At 39.1% G+C, this 17903-nt stretch overlaps 1 protein-coding gene across 1 annotated transcript; it reads right to left on the bottom strand.

The window, feature by feature from the left end:
• Positions 1–280: 280 nt before the first annotated feature.
• On the bottom strand, positions 281–16930 carry GARIN2 (golgi associated RAB2 interactor family member 2). Its single transcript, XM_057544666.1, has 6 exons — positions 16772–16930; positions 13794–13993; positions 12559–13093; positions 9444–9691; positions 3048–3076; positions 281–345 (listed from the first exon to the last, which is right to left on the bottom strand). Exons 1-6 carry the CDS (start codon positions 16928–16930, stop codon positions 281–283), a joined length of 1236 nt encoding a protein of 411 aa, XP_057400649.1.
• Positions 16931–17903: the final 973 nt, after the last annotated feature.

Below are 17903 nucleotides of genomic sequence, written 5' to 3'. Positions count from 1 at the left end.
GAGGTTGGAGAGATGAATTGGAGACCATGGTCCCCAACTAGCCCTGCCCAGGAGTTGTGTGAATGTGAATCTGATGGGGTTAATAGAAACAGTGATTTGTTTTACTGCCGTGGGAGCAGTTATTATTCTGGCTCCTGCCTAGAATAGAAATCAGATTTACAAACTCACTTTCCGTCTACATTCAGTCTAAATTCAATGGGGCAAGGGATTAAAATTCTACTAATCTTTGCTTTTCTTGGGGTGAAGAGTGTTGAGTGTGAAAGGGGAAAAAAGAAGTGATTCAGAGGAGTGTGATAAGGGGGAAAGAAATGCTAATCAGAGGGAAAATTGAAAAACTGTACAATCCTAAGTAAGGAAAAGTGAGAGGATATAGGAAAGGAAAGCAGGAAGAATGAGAAAGTACATGAAAGAAAACAAACAGGGAAAATAATTAATACTTCGTGAAAACTGCATCCCAAATGTGTATATTGTACCATCTTCGTGATTTAACAAGCTCAAGAGTGGAATTTTGCTGCACGTTTGCTGTATCTTTCCTCAGCTCCTGATTTCCAGAGCCCCATTTCAAGCTGCCTGGTAAATTTACATAGATGGGCCACCAGGACCACAAATATGAGCTAAGAAAATCATAGCAGCAGAAAGGGCCTTGAGACAGCCAGTCATGCCCTCCTCATTCCCCCACCCATATGCACACACATTTGATAGCTGAGGAAACTGAGGCCCAGAGAGATTAAATGATGTGTTCATGAAACAGAGGAAGTGCAGTTAGAACTCAAACCTACGGCTTTTGATTCTAAGTTCAGTGTTTCATAGCTGATTTCTTCACCTTTTCCTTCCAGATTTTCTTCCTTTTCCCAGTTTGCTTCATGGACTCACTACCTTCTAGTCATGTTGCCTTCCAAACTGTGTCCTCCTCAGTCCTTTTTTTCTCGTGTCCACACAGGTAGTCAGTCATTAAAGCTTGTTGACTGTGTGTTCATGTCCTTGTTCTCATCTCATTGCTTCTTGCCTGGCCAAGACTTTTGGTACCCTTCACCTAGACTATTATAATGACATTCTGCCTCTAGCCTCTTCCAGCTTCTCTTAGAGACTGCAGTCAGAGTATTCATCCTAAAATGTAATACTAATTTTGTCATTTCCTTGGCTTTCAGTGACTCCTCCTTACCTACCAAGTAGTACTTTCCAAACTCCTTAGTGTGGATTAAAACCCCCATGAACTGGCTCCTGCCTTGCTTTCCAGCTGCTTCTCTTGCTACTCCTAAATTAAACATGCCCAGCACTGTCTCATCCCTTTGATTTTGCCCACACTGTTCCTTATATCCAGGATATTCTTGTTTCCCCTTTCCTAACTCAAAGACTGCCTCCTTCATAGAATCTTTCATGATTTTCTCTCTTGAGCTAAAACTAAGTTCTCCACTTTTCTCATATAGGGCCTATAACATTCCTATTTATGTTATTTGTGCACATGTCTTGAGGCCAGGCAATAGGTCCTGTTATTTATTTTTAATCTCTCCCAGAGCCTGTCACAGTGCCTCATATATAATAGATAGGCAATGAACGCTTGTTCAGTTGAACAAAATTGAGTTTGTGCCAGAAGACAGGTAAAAGAATCAGTCATATATAAGATGAAAATAAAAGTATCAATGTCCTACATTAATTTCAAATTTCCATGGCTAAAATAAGGAGTGCTTCAGAATGTACGAAGAATGTACTAATTATATGCTCCTGTACTAATTATGTATTTGTGGTAAGGCTGTTGCTAGATTTATCCTTGTCTTTAGAAAATAAGAGGAAAATGTTTGCCTGTGTAGGATATCTCTGGAAGTTTTACAGATTTGATTTCTTTTTGAAATAAAATTTGGGATAGAAATTGATAGATGAAAATTCTATATATTGCGAAGAAAATTTTGTATTTTTCTTATAAACCATGATAGCATTTTCCTACATTGTTTTCAGGTTTAATACTGTAGATTGGAATATAGGTAAAACCACATTACAATGAAGTTCACCTGGTATTTTGGACACTAAATTCCAGTGGGAAGGCCCAAAGACAAATCCCACTTGTATAAATAGGTTTCCTATAATCATTTGCTTTTTAAAAATTTTATTGAGCTAACATTTATTTATAACATTATATGAATTTCATGTGTACAACTTTATATTTCTACTTCTGTATATCTTACAATGTGCTCCCCACCAAAAATTTATTTTCCTTCTGTCACCATACACTTGATCCCCTTTACCCATTTAGCCCTCCCCAACAATCATTTGCTTTTTTTTTTTTTTTTTTTGGTAGGACTTTTGCAAAAGTGACTAAAAATGTCTTCAAGTGTTTTTGGTATTTTTTTCCTCTCCATTTACATTCAGTGAAGTGTGCTTCTGTGTTCCTTCCATGATGTTCTTTTATGTGCATGACTGGAGCTGAGGCCTATTCAACCCCCCAGAAGTTAGACAGTAACTTAGAAGTGGGTCAGCAGCAAGTAAGGGCAGAAATCTCCACCGGTGCCTACACGACAGCCTCTACTTCAAACACTTGTTACAAGTTAAAGATCCCGAGATATGGAAATATGTAAGGAAAAAACTGCCAGAAAAAAACATTAAATGGTATCACCTGACAGCAAAGCAGAAGCCAAAGACGTAAGCAGGAAGAAAAGAGGGGCTAGGTGGTTTTAGATTTACCAAGAAATTGAGTTGTGGATCAATTCCCTTCCAAATCAGCAGGAATAAGAGGCCGTATCATGTTCAGGTTCTGCCCGCAGAGCTACCTTGGGAGTGGTTCACGCCCAGTGAGTTAGACATTCAGGGAACTAGGGAACTCTATCAGCACAGAAAAAAGCAAAGTGATGCCTACCACTTGAAAGATAGCATGAATATAGTCTTTGAGACAGTTTCTGCAGGATAGGACTCTCACAATGGAGCAAAGGCAGGAAAGGGAATGCATCAAAACATCTAGCTGGATTCCTTTGTTCTTAACTACTCTGTTCTAGGACCCAGAGGTGACTGCTTGATACCAGGGATCACAAAGAAATGTAGTGGAATTTGTTTCATACCTGAAGTGTCTGAATCAGTTCTCCTGCTCCTGTAAAAATAAATAGCACATTTCAAAGTTTTGCCAGTATAACCACAAATACTTAGAAAAGAATTACTAGGTATGAGATAATCATTCTCTAAGTACTTTGTAGGTAGTAATGAAACATATTTAGCAAGCCAAGGGTATTATTCATTATAATACATCTTAGAGTAAAATTACCTAAATTTTTGTAACGTGTAAGCTATCCAACATGTAAAAGCTGTAAAAGTGAGTTGTATGTAATTACGTATAACCTATTTTTATTGTAACTATCACCTGTCACTCAGTGAGGCTGTGACCATCCCTATCCTGCTACCTCTCGAGCCCCTGAAAATTCATTTGAGGTTGAGACTCAAACAAGCTAACTGCTGCTGCTCTGGGGCTTCCGTAAACAGAGTCAGTTGTGTTGGGAATATAGGCTCTCATAGACACGTGGGGTACATTCTGGAATGGATGGGTGACTGGGGTTACAGTGCCTACTCTACTAGCTCTTCATCATAGTCTCTATGGCCCTGATGGGAATCTTGTAGGTGAATAACATACCCAAGTATTTGTCCAAGTTAATATACTTCTTATGGTTTAGTGGATAAAATAGGAGACTAGCTGTCAGTTTTTCAGGCTATTTCACTTTCAGAAATGTCTTTGGATAAAGAAGTTTGTTTTCTGCATGCCTGATTTTAAAAATTAATATCAAAAAATACTTATTTTCGTAACCTCATTGACATGCTAAAATATAAACTTAAGTCAGTTAATTTTCACCAAATCTCTGTTCCTTGGCTACATTTCAGTAACTCTTTTGGAAGTATTGCTGTTTGAGTAAAAGGGTTTGGGAAGAATAATTATCCTTAGATAATATCTTCCCAGATAAATGTGCAAAGACATTATTCTGATCCATTTAAGAGGTCTGGCAAATCCATGCAGTTCAGGTTCTACAATGGATCTTAAAGTTAATTAGGAATTTTCTGAGAAGTTTGCAAATAACTACTCATGTACCAAGTAGGTCTGGTGATTTAAATAAGGTTGAGTTTAATGATAAAAGTTTTCAAGAGACTGAGAAATATCAAGTAAGTGTACTTTAAAAAAAAATAGGTGCAAATTAAAATAAAGCCTGCCAGTATCCTCTTTAAAACAAAGGGAAGAGTCACAGTAGCACTATTGCCAAGGTATGAGAAGGAATATAAATGCTTTATAAAGTAAATCCTTCACTTCTAAAGCACCTAAAATGACATTACACAAGTCTCCATCGTCTTTCACTCATCTAGATTTAAGTTGCTCAATTTACATTTGAAAGACCAATGAATCTGAGGGCAAAATATTCAACGACGTCATTGTTTAATTTCTTTTTTCCATTGTTCCAAAGTATACTGTTAGAAAGTGTCACTGAAATCCATGGTCTTGGAGAAGAAAAATGAATATATACTAGAATTTATTTATCACTCTCACGGTGTCCTGACTTAATCCTGCAATTGTCCCAGGATTAAGCATCAGTGAATCCCATTCTGTTCTTTGATCTTATCACATCTTTCATTTATAATGAACATTCTCAAATTAGGCTCTAGCTAGTAATTAAGTTCCTGATGTAAATAGGCAATAAAATATAATTTATGCTTGATTAAATTGGACTTAAAAGGATTAGTTAGAACCAAAATTTGTTTTTTGCTTTGTTTTTATCTATTTCTTTCTTTCTCTACAGTAGAGTCAGCAGATAGATCACATAGGAAGCTGAGAGACTGAAGGGCAGGGCCTGGAAGAGTTTGGGATTTGCTAACCACGATCTTTTTCAACCTTTAAAATTCTAAGATTTTTGCTATTTATATAGGCATTCATTTTCTTTTCATTTCTAATAGTGATCATAATAGTGAGACTAACAAAATTTTGCACCTGCAGATCATTTTTCAACCTAAAAACTTAAGTTCTCTCTACAATTTTTAATATTTAAAAAAACTGCTAAGAGCTTATCTAATACTCAGAGGATTTTTAGGGCAGCGAGACTGTTCTTTATGTGGATACGTGTCAGTATGCATGTGTCAAAACCCACAAAACTGTGCAACACAGAGAGTGAACCTTAAACTAGGGACTATAGTTAATAATAATGTATCAATATTGTTCATTAATTGTAACAAATGTACCACACTAATGCAGGTGTTAATAATAGGGGAAACTGGGGATGCGAGGAGGGTGAGGAGGTGGCAGTGGGGTGGGTATATGGGGCTGTATGTACTATCTGCTCAATTATTCTGTAACTCTAAAACTGTACTTAAAAAAAGTTTATTAATTATTTTTTTTAAGTTTTTTTTTCTTTTAAAGGCATTAAAAGTTAATCCAGTGCTTCAGGGCTTCTATTATTTGCAAAAGGGCAAGGAAAGAAGTTGAAATGATTTAAACAGTTAACCTTGTTAGATTTTGAATCGTGTGTTTCTGAAGCCTTAGACAAGGGCAGGACAGAATTTGAGACATAATGAATGAAATAAATCAGAAGGAAGATGTCAGAATGATCAGACCTGATTAATCATTATTTAGGACAAATTGCTAGATTGGATGGATTCATTTGTATCTCATTTGTTTTTTAGAAATCTTACGCTTTTCTACGAAAGTCATACTCATACATAGCAAAAGATATATTTTCTATTGAGTGGCACCTGCTTCTATACCTTTGCCTCTTACATTCTTTGTTTTTTTCTCACTACTTCTGACAGATGATTGATTACTTTTTAAATCTCCCTTCCTTCTTTCTCCTCTAACACATCAGACTTCCAGTAGTCCTCCTGGGCATTATTTAGTTCCACTGAAAGAACTCAGTGGTTACCATCAAGAAATAATAGATCAGTGTTCTGAGGGAAATTTCTCTATTTCAGCTACTTCTCCACCCTCAATCTGAAGCGGGAAAGTTTCTTCCATCTGGAAAATAAATAAATAAATACAAGCATTCCATCCGAAAGCAGCAGAATACACATTCTTTTTAAGTGCATATGGAACATTCTCCAGGATAGATCACATGATGGGCCACAAAACAAGCCTCAGTGAACTTAAGAAAATTGAAATCATATCAAGCATCTTTTCCTACTACAATGCTATGAGCTTAAGAAATCAACTACAAGAAAAAAACTGCAAAAAACCACAAATACATGGAGGCTAAACAATATGCTACTAAACAACCAATGGATCACTGAAGAAATCAAACAGGAAATAAAAAAAAATACCTAGAAACAAATGAAAATGAAAATACGATGATCCAAAACTTATGGGACACAGCAAATGCAGTTCTAAGAGAGAAGTTTATATCAATACAATCTTACTTCAGGAAACAAGAAAAATCTCAAATAAACAACCTAACTTTACACCTAAAGCAACTAGAGAAAGAACAAACAAAATCCAAAGTTAGTAGAAGGAAAGAAATCATAAAGACCAGAGCAGAAACAAATGAAATAGAGATGAAGAAAACAATAGAAAAGATCAATGAACTAAAAGCTGGTTCTTTGAAAGGATAAACAAAATTGATAAACCTTTAGCCAGGCTCATCCAGAAAAAAAGGGAGAGGGCTCAAATCAATAAAATTAGAAATGAAAAAGAAGTTACAGCTGACACCACAGAAATACAAAGGATCATAAGAGACTACAACAAGCAACTCTATGCCAAAAAAATGGACAACCTAGAAGAAATGGACAAATTCTTAGAGAGGTACAATCTCCCAAGACTGAACCAGGAAGAAATAGAAAATATGAACAGACCAAACACAAGTACTGAAATTGAATCTGTGATTTAAAAACTCCCAACAAACAAAAGTCCAGGACCAGATGGCTTCACAGGTGAATTCTATCAAACATTTAGAGAAGAGTTAACACCTATCCTCTGAAGCTATTCCAAAAAATTGCAGAGGAAGGAACACCTGCAAACTCAGTCTATGAGGCCACCATCACCCTGATACCAAAACCAGACAAAGATACCACAAAAAAAGAAAATTACAGGCCAATATCACTGATGAACTTAGATGAAAATATACTCAACAAAATACCAGCTAACCAAATCCAGCAATACATTAAAAGGATCATACACCATGATCAAGTGGGATTTATCCCAGGGATGCAAGGATTTTTCAACATTTGCAAATCAATCAGTGTGATACACCACATCAACGAATTGAAGAATAAAAGCCATATGATCATCTCAATAGATGCAGAAAAAGCTTTTGACAAAATTCAACACCTATTTATGATAGAAACTCTCCAGAAAGTGGGCATAGAGGGAACCTACCTCAACATAATAAAGGCCATGTATGACAAACCCACAGCTGATATCATCTCAATGGTGAAAAACTGAAAGCATTTCCTCTAAGATCAGGAATAAGACAAGGATGTCCACTCTCACCACTTTTATTCAACATAGTTTTGGAAGTCCTAGCTATGGCAATCAGAGAAGAAAAAGACATGAATTGATTTTTTTTTTATTGGGGTATAGTTGATTTACAATGTTATGTTAGTTTCTGCTGTACAACGAAGTGAATCAGCTATATGTATACATATATCCCCTCTTTTTTGGATTTCCTTCTCATTTAGGTCCACCACAGAGCATTGAGTAGAGTTCCCTGTGCTATACAGCAGGTTCTCATTAGTTATCTGTATGAATTGATTTTTAATGTATTTTTTAATCCAAACTTAAAAGCTCTTGGTCATATAGGAAAAATTTCTGAAGAAGCCCCCCTTGAGTTTGAGCTGATTGTTCTTCCTATGGCTATGAAGGGGAATCCTCATTTTGGCTCTGGGGCCTCAGGAGAAGCCCTCACAAGCCTTGCTCAGCCCTGCTTTGTACCTAGGACTGGCTTCTCATAAGGCAACAGTTCTCAAACCTGATTGTACATTTGAACCACTTGGAGGCCTATTACAACAGAAAATGCTGAGATCATCCCAGAGTTTATGATTCAGCAGGGTGGGGGTAGGCCTGAGAATTTACATCATTAACTGGCTCCCAGGTGATGCTGCTGACCAGCCACACATTAAGAACCACTGGTATAGAAACCCTACATAGGACACGATGCTTTGCTTAAGCACACAACCAAAAGTATTGAAGTTATAATCAAGATCCACCAACACCTTGAATGTATTGGCACTTGCATCTAGAGGCCCTAGAAATGTGAGAAATGTGGCTGCCCAGGAGCAAAAGCAAATGTTACTCTGACTTCAAGGCTTAGGAATCCTCTAAGGATCATCCATATTCCTTTGCTTCCCTGGACCCCTTCTTAGCTGGGGAAGAAGGTTAAAGAGAAAGCCAGTTTTGAACACTTAACCCTCAGTCAATTAAGATATTTTGTTTTCCGTTTTTGTTTTTGTTTTGACAGAATAGCCAACTTTCTTTCATCTACGCTGTTGGAGATGAAGTAATAGTGACAATAATGATAATTTACTGACCACCTAACGTGTCCCATTTATAATTGTTATGCAGTCAGTCAGCTGGGAACTCTATTCCCTCAGAGCTCCACCCTTCCTTCAGATCTCTGCCATTCCTCAGAGAAGCAGTTCCTTTCCACTTACATAAACTATCCCTACTCCCTCCTCAAATCCTTCTGTTACTTTTTGTTTTCTCTCAGCACATTCCAGCTGGCATAATATACTTTGATTATTATCTATACCCTTCACTAGAATGAAACACTCCATGACTTGTTTTCACTGCTGTATTTCCAGTCTCTAGCACGTAGAAGGTGCTCAGTAAATATTACTGAATGAATGAATCAAACTTTTAAAAAGTTTGTTTCCCTGTTTTCCCCTGTTCCTTTTTATATTTAAAAAGAACTTAGACATAATTCATTACATTCCTCATTTTCATTCTTGCTAATACAGCATTTAGATATCTATATTTTTCTCTGGTTTCTTATTAGCTGTTATTCCAGAATGATCATATTAATTTTTATCTTTATAATACCACAGTGTCTCTCACATTCATCTTGCAGTTGGGTGTTACAATTATAAAAATAGTTTTTCAGATTATTAAGTTATTCATTGGAAATGTAGAAAAGGGTAAGGGATATGTAGAGAAGAAAATACAGAGGAGTGTAAAGATAAAAATACCCGTAATTACTCTAGCCTCTAACTCCAAAATGTGGACATCGTGATTCTGTTCTGTTTCCTTCAGCACACACCACTGACACCAGGCAGATAGACCAGAATGCCAATTGAATGGTGTGAGAAGTTGGTGTGAAAATAAAAATTAGACAAGGTTGAACCAAATGTGGATAATTGAGTTGATTATGTTATCATCCAATTACATTGTATGTATGTCTGAGAATGTTCAGCAAACAATGCCCTAGTTGCAGGGACTTGAAAGCATGCACTTATTTACATACTTCACGTCTTAGCATCACTTGGCATTTCCCTGCCTCACATACCTGGATTCTTCAGCCTTGAGAGCCGTGCTTTTAGAGTCTGTTGTCCTTATTTCAGAGGGTCTATCACTCATCTCTTTGGATTTATTTGTCTCACCTTCTTCTGGAGTCAAGGTAGTCTGAAAACATCTTTCACCTTCGAAAGTCAGCATTAGGTTTGAGATGGTGACATGTTTTGAGGATTCTCTAAACTCATTCTTAAGTTTTGTATCTCGTAGACAGCCAGGCTTCAGAATATTTTCCATTTTTTCCTTTGAAAATAACAAGCAGCAGCAAATCAGGGAGCAGAAGAGCATCATACAGAAGCAGATTATTTAAGGAGCAGTAATCATTTCATCTATATTTACTGAGTGGCCTCAAGTGCACAGGCGCAATAATGAGGCGGGTGAGGCTTGGTATTGCACAGCCATTGAGAAGAGCCCAGGCGGGCACTGGAGGCTGGCAGCATGGGGACCTGACACAGCACATGCTAAAACTCATGTGGTCAGGTACACCAATGTCACCTCACACAAGAAAATTAGGACTCAATTGCAGGACTTCCTCTCCCTGAATTGGCAGGGAAAGGAAGGTTTTCTAGAAATGCCTTGACACCTGCTCCCCAATCCAAGGTTGCTCTTGATTTAAGAGCATCTAATAGGTGACAGGAGTTGGAGGTTCCTAGTAATACTAGAGAGTTTGTTTTTCAAAAGACTTAGAATCTAAAACTTAGTACCCTAAAATATCTCCCATTCTAATGTCCTGGTTTCTGTTAATACACCACCTCTGTCGCTCCCTGCCTTCCTTGGAATCTCTCTCAGGCCTCAGAGCAATAGGTCAGCCGGTCTTAAGGACTCTGTCTCTCTGGGACTTCCCTGGTGGTCCAGTGGTAAAGAATCTGCCTTCTAATGCAGGGGACGCGGGTTCGATCCCTGGTCAGGGAACTGAGATCCCACATGCCGTGGGACAACTAAGCCTGCGCGTCGCAACAAGAGAGCCCATGTGCCGCAAACTACAGAGCCCATGAGCTCTGAAGCCCGCGCACCACAACCAGAGAGAAGCCCATGTTCCGCAACGAAAGATCCCGCGTGCCGCAACGAAAGATCCCACACAGCCAAAAATTAAAATAAATAAATAATAAATCTTTAAAAAAAGACTCTGTCTCTCTGATGTCCTTCACATCTGCATCTTCTTCCTCCCTTTGTCATTACGTAGTCCATCACCTCTACGGCTGTTCCTTGAAAATAATGCAATAATCTTCTTTAAAGCTAAAACATTTTTTTCTGACAATGAAAGTAATGTATATTTATCATAGAATATTTAGAAAATCCTAAGAGATATAAAGTTAGAGGGAGAAAATTATTGCTTGCTTGATGCCACAGGCCAGAAATAACTACTATGACACATTTCATTCTGATCTTTCTGTCCATTTATTTATTTTGAATGTGTCTGCTTTGTGGTCATATCCCACATTTTTCACTTAATGATTTATTATAAAAATTTCCCCATGTTATTAAAAACTGTGTAAAGCTACTTGAATTTTTCTAATTAAAAATTATTTTTATTGTAGGAAACAGAAAATTCAGAAATATATAAAGAAGAAAACATCAATTGCTTATAAACTTGCAATCTAGAAATAAACTACTATTAACAATATGTCTTTTCCCCCTCCTACTGTCTGTTGTGTGTACTTGCATTTTTATGTAATAAGGATCATATTCTTTACTTCGTTTTTCACTCAGGTTTACATCATAAACATTTTTCCAAGTAAAGAAAAATTCTCCAACAATTTTAACAGCTACAGAGTAGTCATTCGTCTGACAAATATTTCCTGAGTGACTATGATCTTGCCAGTCACTGTGGTTGCTCCTGAATGAGATAAACATGGCACCTGACCTTTGTGGATTTAAATTCATTTAGCCATTTCTCTGTGGTGGATGTTTAGTTTACTTCCGTATTTTCATTATTTCATTTTTATAAACATGGTATAGATGTGGTATGATTAACATCTTTATAGCTAAATCCTCATTCCTACTGATGATTAACTCCTTAAGAAAGATTCTTAAAAGTGGAATCACTGAGTCAAAGGGTGTCAACATTTCTAGGTTCTTGACTCATAATGATTTCAAGAAAGTTTGTTCCAATTCTCACCCTACCATGAATCTTTACAAATTCCAAGGTGACCCCACCTTTACTAACACTGACTATTTTTATTCTTTTAATTAGCAGTTTTATAGGTGAAATTTTTTTCAAGTTTGCATTTCTTTGATTACTAGTGAGGTAAAACTTTTCTACTAAATTCATTAGCTAGCATTTTCTTCTTCTGAAAATGTCCATCTTTGCCCTCTGCCATTTTTCTATTGTGGGCCCCACGGAGGTTTCTCAGCAGCAGTCTACACACTGATCTTTTTATCTGCAATCCATCCTTCCATCAGACTAATCTTGTAAAAACACAGCTCCTTCACTCCCTTACACAGAGATTTTGTGGCTAAGGTTTGCCCAAGGACTGAGTCTACACTTCTTATTTTGGCATTCAAGGTTTGCAAGCAACTTTCCAATCCTATATTCTAATATTTTCCACATATATTAGGCTCCAGCCAAACTGATTTATTCTCAGATGTGTCTCTGTGTTTTCCCACTTTCTGGCCCTTTCTAAAGATGCTCACTTTGGGTATTTTATTTTCTTATTTCCACCTTCACTTCTTATTGAAATTTCACCCCATCCTTCAGTATACTTCATACTTTTGTGTACATTTAAACCTTAATATAGCCCTTGCATGATATTAATATCCTCATTTGAGAGATGAGGAAACAGACTCATGCAGGTTCAGTGACTTGGCCAAACTAATATGCAGCAGGGCAAGATTCCAACCCAGGGCTTCTGACTCTGATACCAAAGTTCCTTCTGTCCCACCATAGCTTTCTGATACTGGGTTAAGTTGTACGGTATGGATGTTCACTGCCTCTTTCAGGGAACATCTTACAACTCTTTTGCACCAGGCTTCAGGTATCGGAACTCATTATTAATATTAGGTTACTCAGAGTAAGTTCCATAGCATTTTGATAATCTATGTCAGGTAGCTTACCAAAGAAGGTGAAAGAGAGTGATTATTAGAGAATGAAAGTCTTCCATGTCACATACCTTTTCCTCCCACTTGGCCCTGAGTATGTCATCATTCTCAAACACCACTGTGACCCCTGAGTCCACTGTGACATTGCAGATGTCCGTGACTTCTGTGACTTCTGTGACAATTCTTATATCTGGGGCCTCGGTGACCTCATTTTCTGGAATATCCGTGACATCGGTGACATCCGTTATGTCCGTGAATTCTGAGAAATCAATGCTTTCTATGTCCTTGATGGGGTCTGAACATGTGTACAGGTGTGGGGTCTGTACAGCTGTGAAGGCTGCAATATCCATGATGTCCATTGACCCTGTGATGTCTGTGCTGTTTGTGATTTCTGAGAGGCTGGAGACTTCCGACACTTTGGAAGCTTTGGCTTTCTCCTCATTCAAGAAGGAGATGAGTTCCACCCACTGACAGAATAGGGTGTCTTGTTTGCATGCAGGGGCACAGAGCTGTAGGTAGTAGGCTCGGCCACTCACCAGCTTTACTTTGATGCGCATATTCTCAGCATCATGCACAGAAAGAGTCACAAACTGCAGAGGGAGAAACCTGCAGACAAATGCAAATATCATCTGGAGGCCTGATTGGAAACTCTCATGAGGACTTTCCTTTTATAGCAGTTTGTGGCGTGAGACTTAGAACAACAGGCGTGTCTCTCTGACAGGCCTGGGGAGGGGCAGGCATGCGATGGGGCAGGACCTTCTTGTGGCCATATGTTCCCAGGTCTGGTTCTTAGCTTTTGAGGGTCAAAAGTTTGATTTTTAGTACGTGTAATCAGGCTCCTGAGGGCCATTTTGCCTGAATCATACTAAGACTCTAATGAACTAAAATATCAACTATTATTTATTTAGGAGAAGTTGTCCCATTTAGTTAATCCTGCAAGGTTGAGGCTGAGAGAAGTTAGTGATTTGCTGTGGGTCCTACGGCAAGTTGGTGGCTTGAGACAAGACCAGAGCTAATTTTGATGGAAGTTGGGATAGGGTGGGGGGAATGTTCTAGAGAGGCATTTTATTATGAGCCTTCAGTTCCTGTTACTTAGGTTTAATTTTTGAAAAGTGAATGGCCTGTTTGACTTCCAGGTTGTCAAACTATCTCCCCAGACTTTAAGGATGTGACTCTCTCATCTGCAGCAGGGAGCACAAATGAGACGCTCCCTTGGACCACTTGTCATCTGTGTTTCTATTCTCAGCTCCTCAGGTGTAAAGCATGTTTTCTGAGAGGTCTTTAACCTCTTCCCTTTGTAACTCACCTGGTGAGCACCAGATTCTCTGGAGAAGGAGATGTCAGAAGACTTTTAAAAAGGGGTTCTGAATCTTTCTGTGTGGCGGGTGTCAGATGTGCCAACAGCATCACGTTGGGGGTCTTGAGGGTGGGACTGGAAGAGCAGATGCCTGCAGTCACCCAGTTGGCTCGGTTATGAAGGTAAATGGATTCACCTCTCCTGTTGACCTGAGGCAGAGAACAGGAAGAGGAGTTTTCTGTTAAAGTGTGTGGCCCTGACAACCTCGTTTACCCAAGCAGTATAGGAATAAAGGAGAAATGAACCATGATGCCTTTGTTCGTGTAAATTCTTGGAGATATCACAGAGAACAGACAGACACAGTCTCTGACCTGTGGGGTCCACTGGGGAAGGCGAACATTAAACAAGTATGTCACTAAGTGTTGTTGTAAGTGTTACTGAGTATAAGTTCAGGGTGCTGTGCTGTGGAGCACATCACAGAAAACTTGACTTGGGAGGAAGAAGGCAGTGGTGTGCTGATAAGTGTGTAACCACTGTCTCTCGGAAGATACTCATAAGTTTATTATCAATTTCACTGGTACAAAAGATGAGTAGCACACAATTTACAGACAATGATATACCATACTCTTTATGTTAAATCCATACAACCAATTGATTCTCCCAGAAGTCAAACTCTTGTATCCATAACCACAAGATAATAGTAAAATGTAGTAATATAATAGGAATGATGAGTTTTGAGTATTTGTTGCCTTTGGTTTTTTTTGGGGGGGGTACTTTTAAAAAACATTTACTTATTTATTTCCGCTGCACTGGGTCTTAGTTGTGGCATGTGGGCTCTTAGTCGCAGCATGTGGACTTCTTAGTTGCAGCATGCAGACTCTTAGTTGTGGCATGCATGTGGGATCTAGTTCCCTGACCAGGGATCAAACCCAGGCCCCCTGAATTGGGAGTGCAGAGTCTTACCCACTGGACCACCAGGGAAATCCCTTGTTGCCTTTGTTTTGAATAGTTTTATTTATAAGTTTATACAATTTAATTCTTAATGATGGCTGTGTTTAACAACTGACTTGTAAACTTCCTGAACACTTACCAATCGGCCAGTTCCAGCACACCCTCACCATAGGGTCAGAAAATCCTCCCATGAGGAAGGGACCTCTAGCTGAGACCTGAACAATGTGGGACATAGACTGGCTGAGAATCTCTGCCAGTTTTAAGAGGAGGAGACTGGAAAGTGGGTAGACAGGGATGTGAAGGAAGCCAGAGAGGGGAAACACTTGGTTTCTCAGCTGTACGTTAACTGCTTCAAAAAAAAAAAATGACTTAAAAGCAAATATATTTAGAAAGAGATTGTAGCCTACACTGTTGATTACCTACCCAAAGCCATGCTCCTATTCTTCCGGATTAATGGAATTCTGGTTTTGTCCAGTATCTACCCCACAGGGACGCTGCCCCAGCTGAGGAGCTAAATCCTGACCCACCTCAACTGGTCATGGTGATCCATTCCATCCCCTGGCCAGTGATTGCTCTCAGCAGGCCCTGGCCAATGAGACACTACCGGGGGCCTCCTGGAGGCTCTGGGAAAGGGTTCTCAGCCCTCACAGACAGTTCAAGGAAGAGACACATCCCTTCCATTGCTGGCAGCTGTCATGTCCTGTTTGCATGTGATATCCCAAAGGGAGTGAATTTGAGGGTGACAGAACAAGAAGAGACAACCTGGGTCCCTGATGACTCCCATGTGTGAGTTGATGTCCTGTGGTTCTTTCACTCTACTTGAGATAATTGTTGTTCTTTTTCGCTCACAGTTGAGTCAGGAACCTTGGTAACTTGGTGCCAAAGACATACCGACCACAAGAGGTTGTGTGTGTTAAAGGGAATAACATATACAGTTATGACATGGGGCCATGTCTGATTTATAGAATGCTGACTGCCTCTCCCAGTGTTCATTAGAGCTTGAAAATGGTTATTTGAAAAAGGTGCAGAAGTGTGAAAAATAAAATAAAAAGATTATTAGTAGGAAAGAGGCACACAGAAGGTAAAGAACATCAAATCACGGCATCACATGCATTCTGGGGCATGACTTAAACATTAGTGTTCTTCGAGGCATCACCTCCCTCCTATGGTGTCTGGAAGTGAGGAGGTCTCCCATCAGTGCAGAGAACGTGTGTATGCTGTCGTTCCTATCACTCCTTTGTAGAATCAGCCGAGGAGCTGCTTAAGTGGGCGTGTTTCACATTAGACTTAGTTGTGACATTTCCATGAAGTTTAAGGGTATGGCCCACACCATTTAACTCATTTCCCTGTTTCTTTGTCTGAATTTTTTTTTCCCCCCTTTGGCCATACCTCACAGCATGCGGAACTTCCCCAACCAGTGATCGAACCTGCACCCCCCCTGCAGCGGAAGCACAGAGTCTTAACCACTGGACTGCCAGGGAAGCCCCTGTCTGAATAATTTAATGTTGAATGTTTAGAGGAAAGTTAGAACTGCTCTCAAATGCATTGAAATGTAGTTTCATTCATAATATAATTTTTAGGAGAAGGAAACTTTTCTCCCTGACACAATTTGACAATTATATTTTACCTTCAGAACTAAGAACCAAAATGCATTTTAATCCCTAGTTGTGTCATAGATATTATTCTTTAAAATGTCTCCTAAGTTAAGACGTTATCTGAGTGCTTTCCTGTGGCAGAATATTCTAAAAATGACTATAATCTCTTTGTGTGGTTTTGGGGAGATGATGATAGAATGAAAATTTCAGTAGACTTGGGACAGAATTTCTAGGTAAGAGTTTGTTGGGAAAATTTGAAATGAATTTTCCTTTTACATTATAATTATTTTAGGTTGTTTGAAGTTCCCAAACTGTTCCCTTTAATTGTATCACATATTCCCTTGCCACATTAAAACAATTTTTCCAACCTTTTCTGTTGTCTTTGAGAAAATTAATTACCAAAGTTATTGGAACTCAATTCAGGGCTCAATTATTATTTACCTGGATAAAATTGCTCTCTAATATCGGAGGAGATACAAAAGGGGCATACTCTCCTTCATCCAACATATTTTGAAGCTCTCCTGGATCCTTGGAGTCTGGGACACAGATGTCATCTTGCTCGTCGATCCTCGTAGTAGACTTCCTGTTATTCTTCTTCATTGTGCTTATGTATAAACCTCAGAAAGTTGAAGAAATGGAAATACAATGAACAGAGACAGAGAAAATCTAATATAATAATTAAGTCGCCTCAATTATCCACTAATTCAACAAATTTTATCAACATCTACGACATTCCAGGGACTGTAATGGGCACTGGAGATCCATGTGAATAAGACCAATAAGATGCCTGCCCTCATGCAGGTTACAGTCTCTGGCGAAACAGCGAGTAAGCGAGTAAGCAAGAAGATGTTGGATGATAAGGGCTACAAAGACTCTGGATCAGATCCATGTGATAAAAAGTGTCTGGGGTGTGGGGCTGGCAACAGAAATTAGTTAGGGTGGTTAGGGGAGGCTTCTCAGCATACATCCCCCCTCCCCAAACCATTATTTTCCATCTTCCTAATTAATGGTACCTCTATCCTTCCCAGCATGCATGGGTCTAAAGTCCTTTTTTGTAAGTAGGGTATACCATACTAACCATACTATCCTGAGACCATCTCTTCCTGACCATTCACCCATGATGGAGGCTTAGTGAACAGTGGGTATCTATCTAGTCACTGACAGCTGTACATCTCCTGCTCTCGCTCTGGCTCTCTCTCCAGAAACTGCTTCAGTAGACACCAATGGCTCTACATCATTGGATTTCACCTTTCATCTACCAGAAATCACAGAATTCCAAGAAGGGAACAGGTCCTAGAATGCGATTCTGTTCAAACCTTCAAAAGATCACTCTTCCTTCTTCACAAACTCCATGCCAGTTAGAGGAAGGGTCCTTAACTGGCAAGCAGTAAGTCCTGAATACTTATTTACACCTCAGTCCTTTCTCAGAGATCCTTTTTTTCCTTTCCCTAGCCAAGCTAGAGGGTAGAAGTGAACATGCCCCATCTCTGTCCCAGCCAGGGCCTGGGACACAGAGACCACCGCTGCCTGCTATCCCATGAGTGCGTGACTCTGGGAATTCTCATCAGACCTT

Source organism: Balaenoptera acutorostrata, chromosome 3 (assembly GCF_949987535.1).
Source record: "Balaenoptera acutorostrata chromosome 3, mBalAcu1.1, whole genome shotgun sequence".
NCBI lineage: Eukaryota > Metazoa > Chordata > Mammalia > Artiodactyla > Balaenopteridae > Balaenoptera > Balaenoptera acutorostrata.
This window is presented reverse-complemented; position numbering and strand designations above follow the sequence as displayed.

Excerpts from the sequence above, each read along its gene's own strand:
- GARIN2 (XM_057544666.1), bottom strand. The coding sequence starts at position 16,930 with ATGAAGAAGAATAACAGGAAGTCTACTACGAGGATCGACGAGCAAGAT. Across the intron at positions 9,692-12,558 it reads GGGCCAAGTGGGAGGAAAAG|GAAAAAATGGAAAATATTCT; the intron begins GTATGTGACATG and ends TTATTTTCAAAG. Across the intron at positions 3,077-9,443 it reads CTCAAGGCTGAAGAATCCAG|GAGCAGGAGAACTGATTCAG; the intron begins GTATGTGAGGCA and ends TTATTTTTACAG.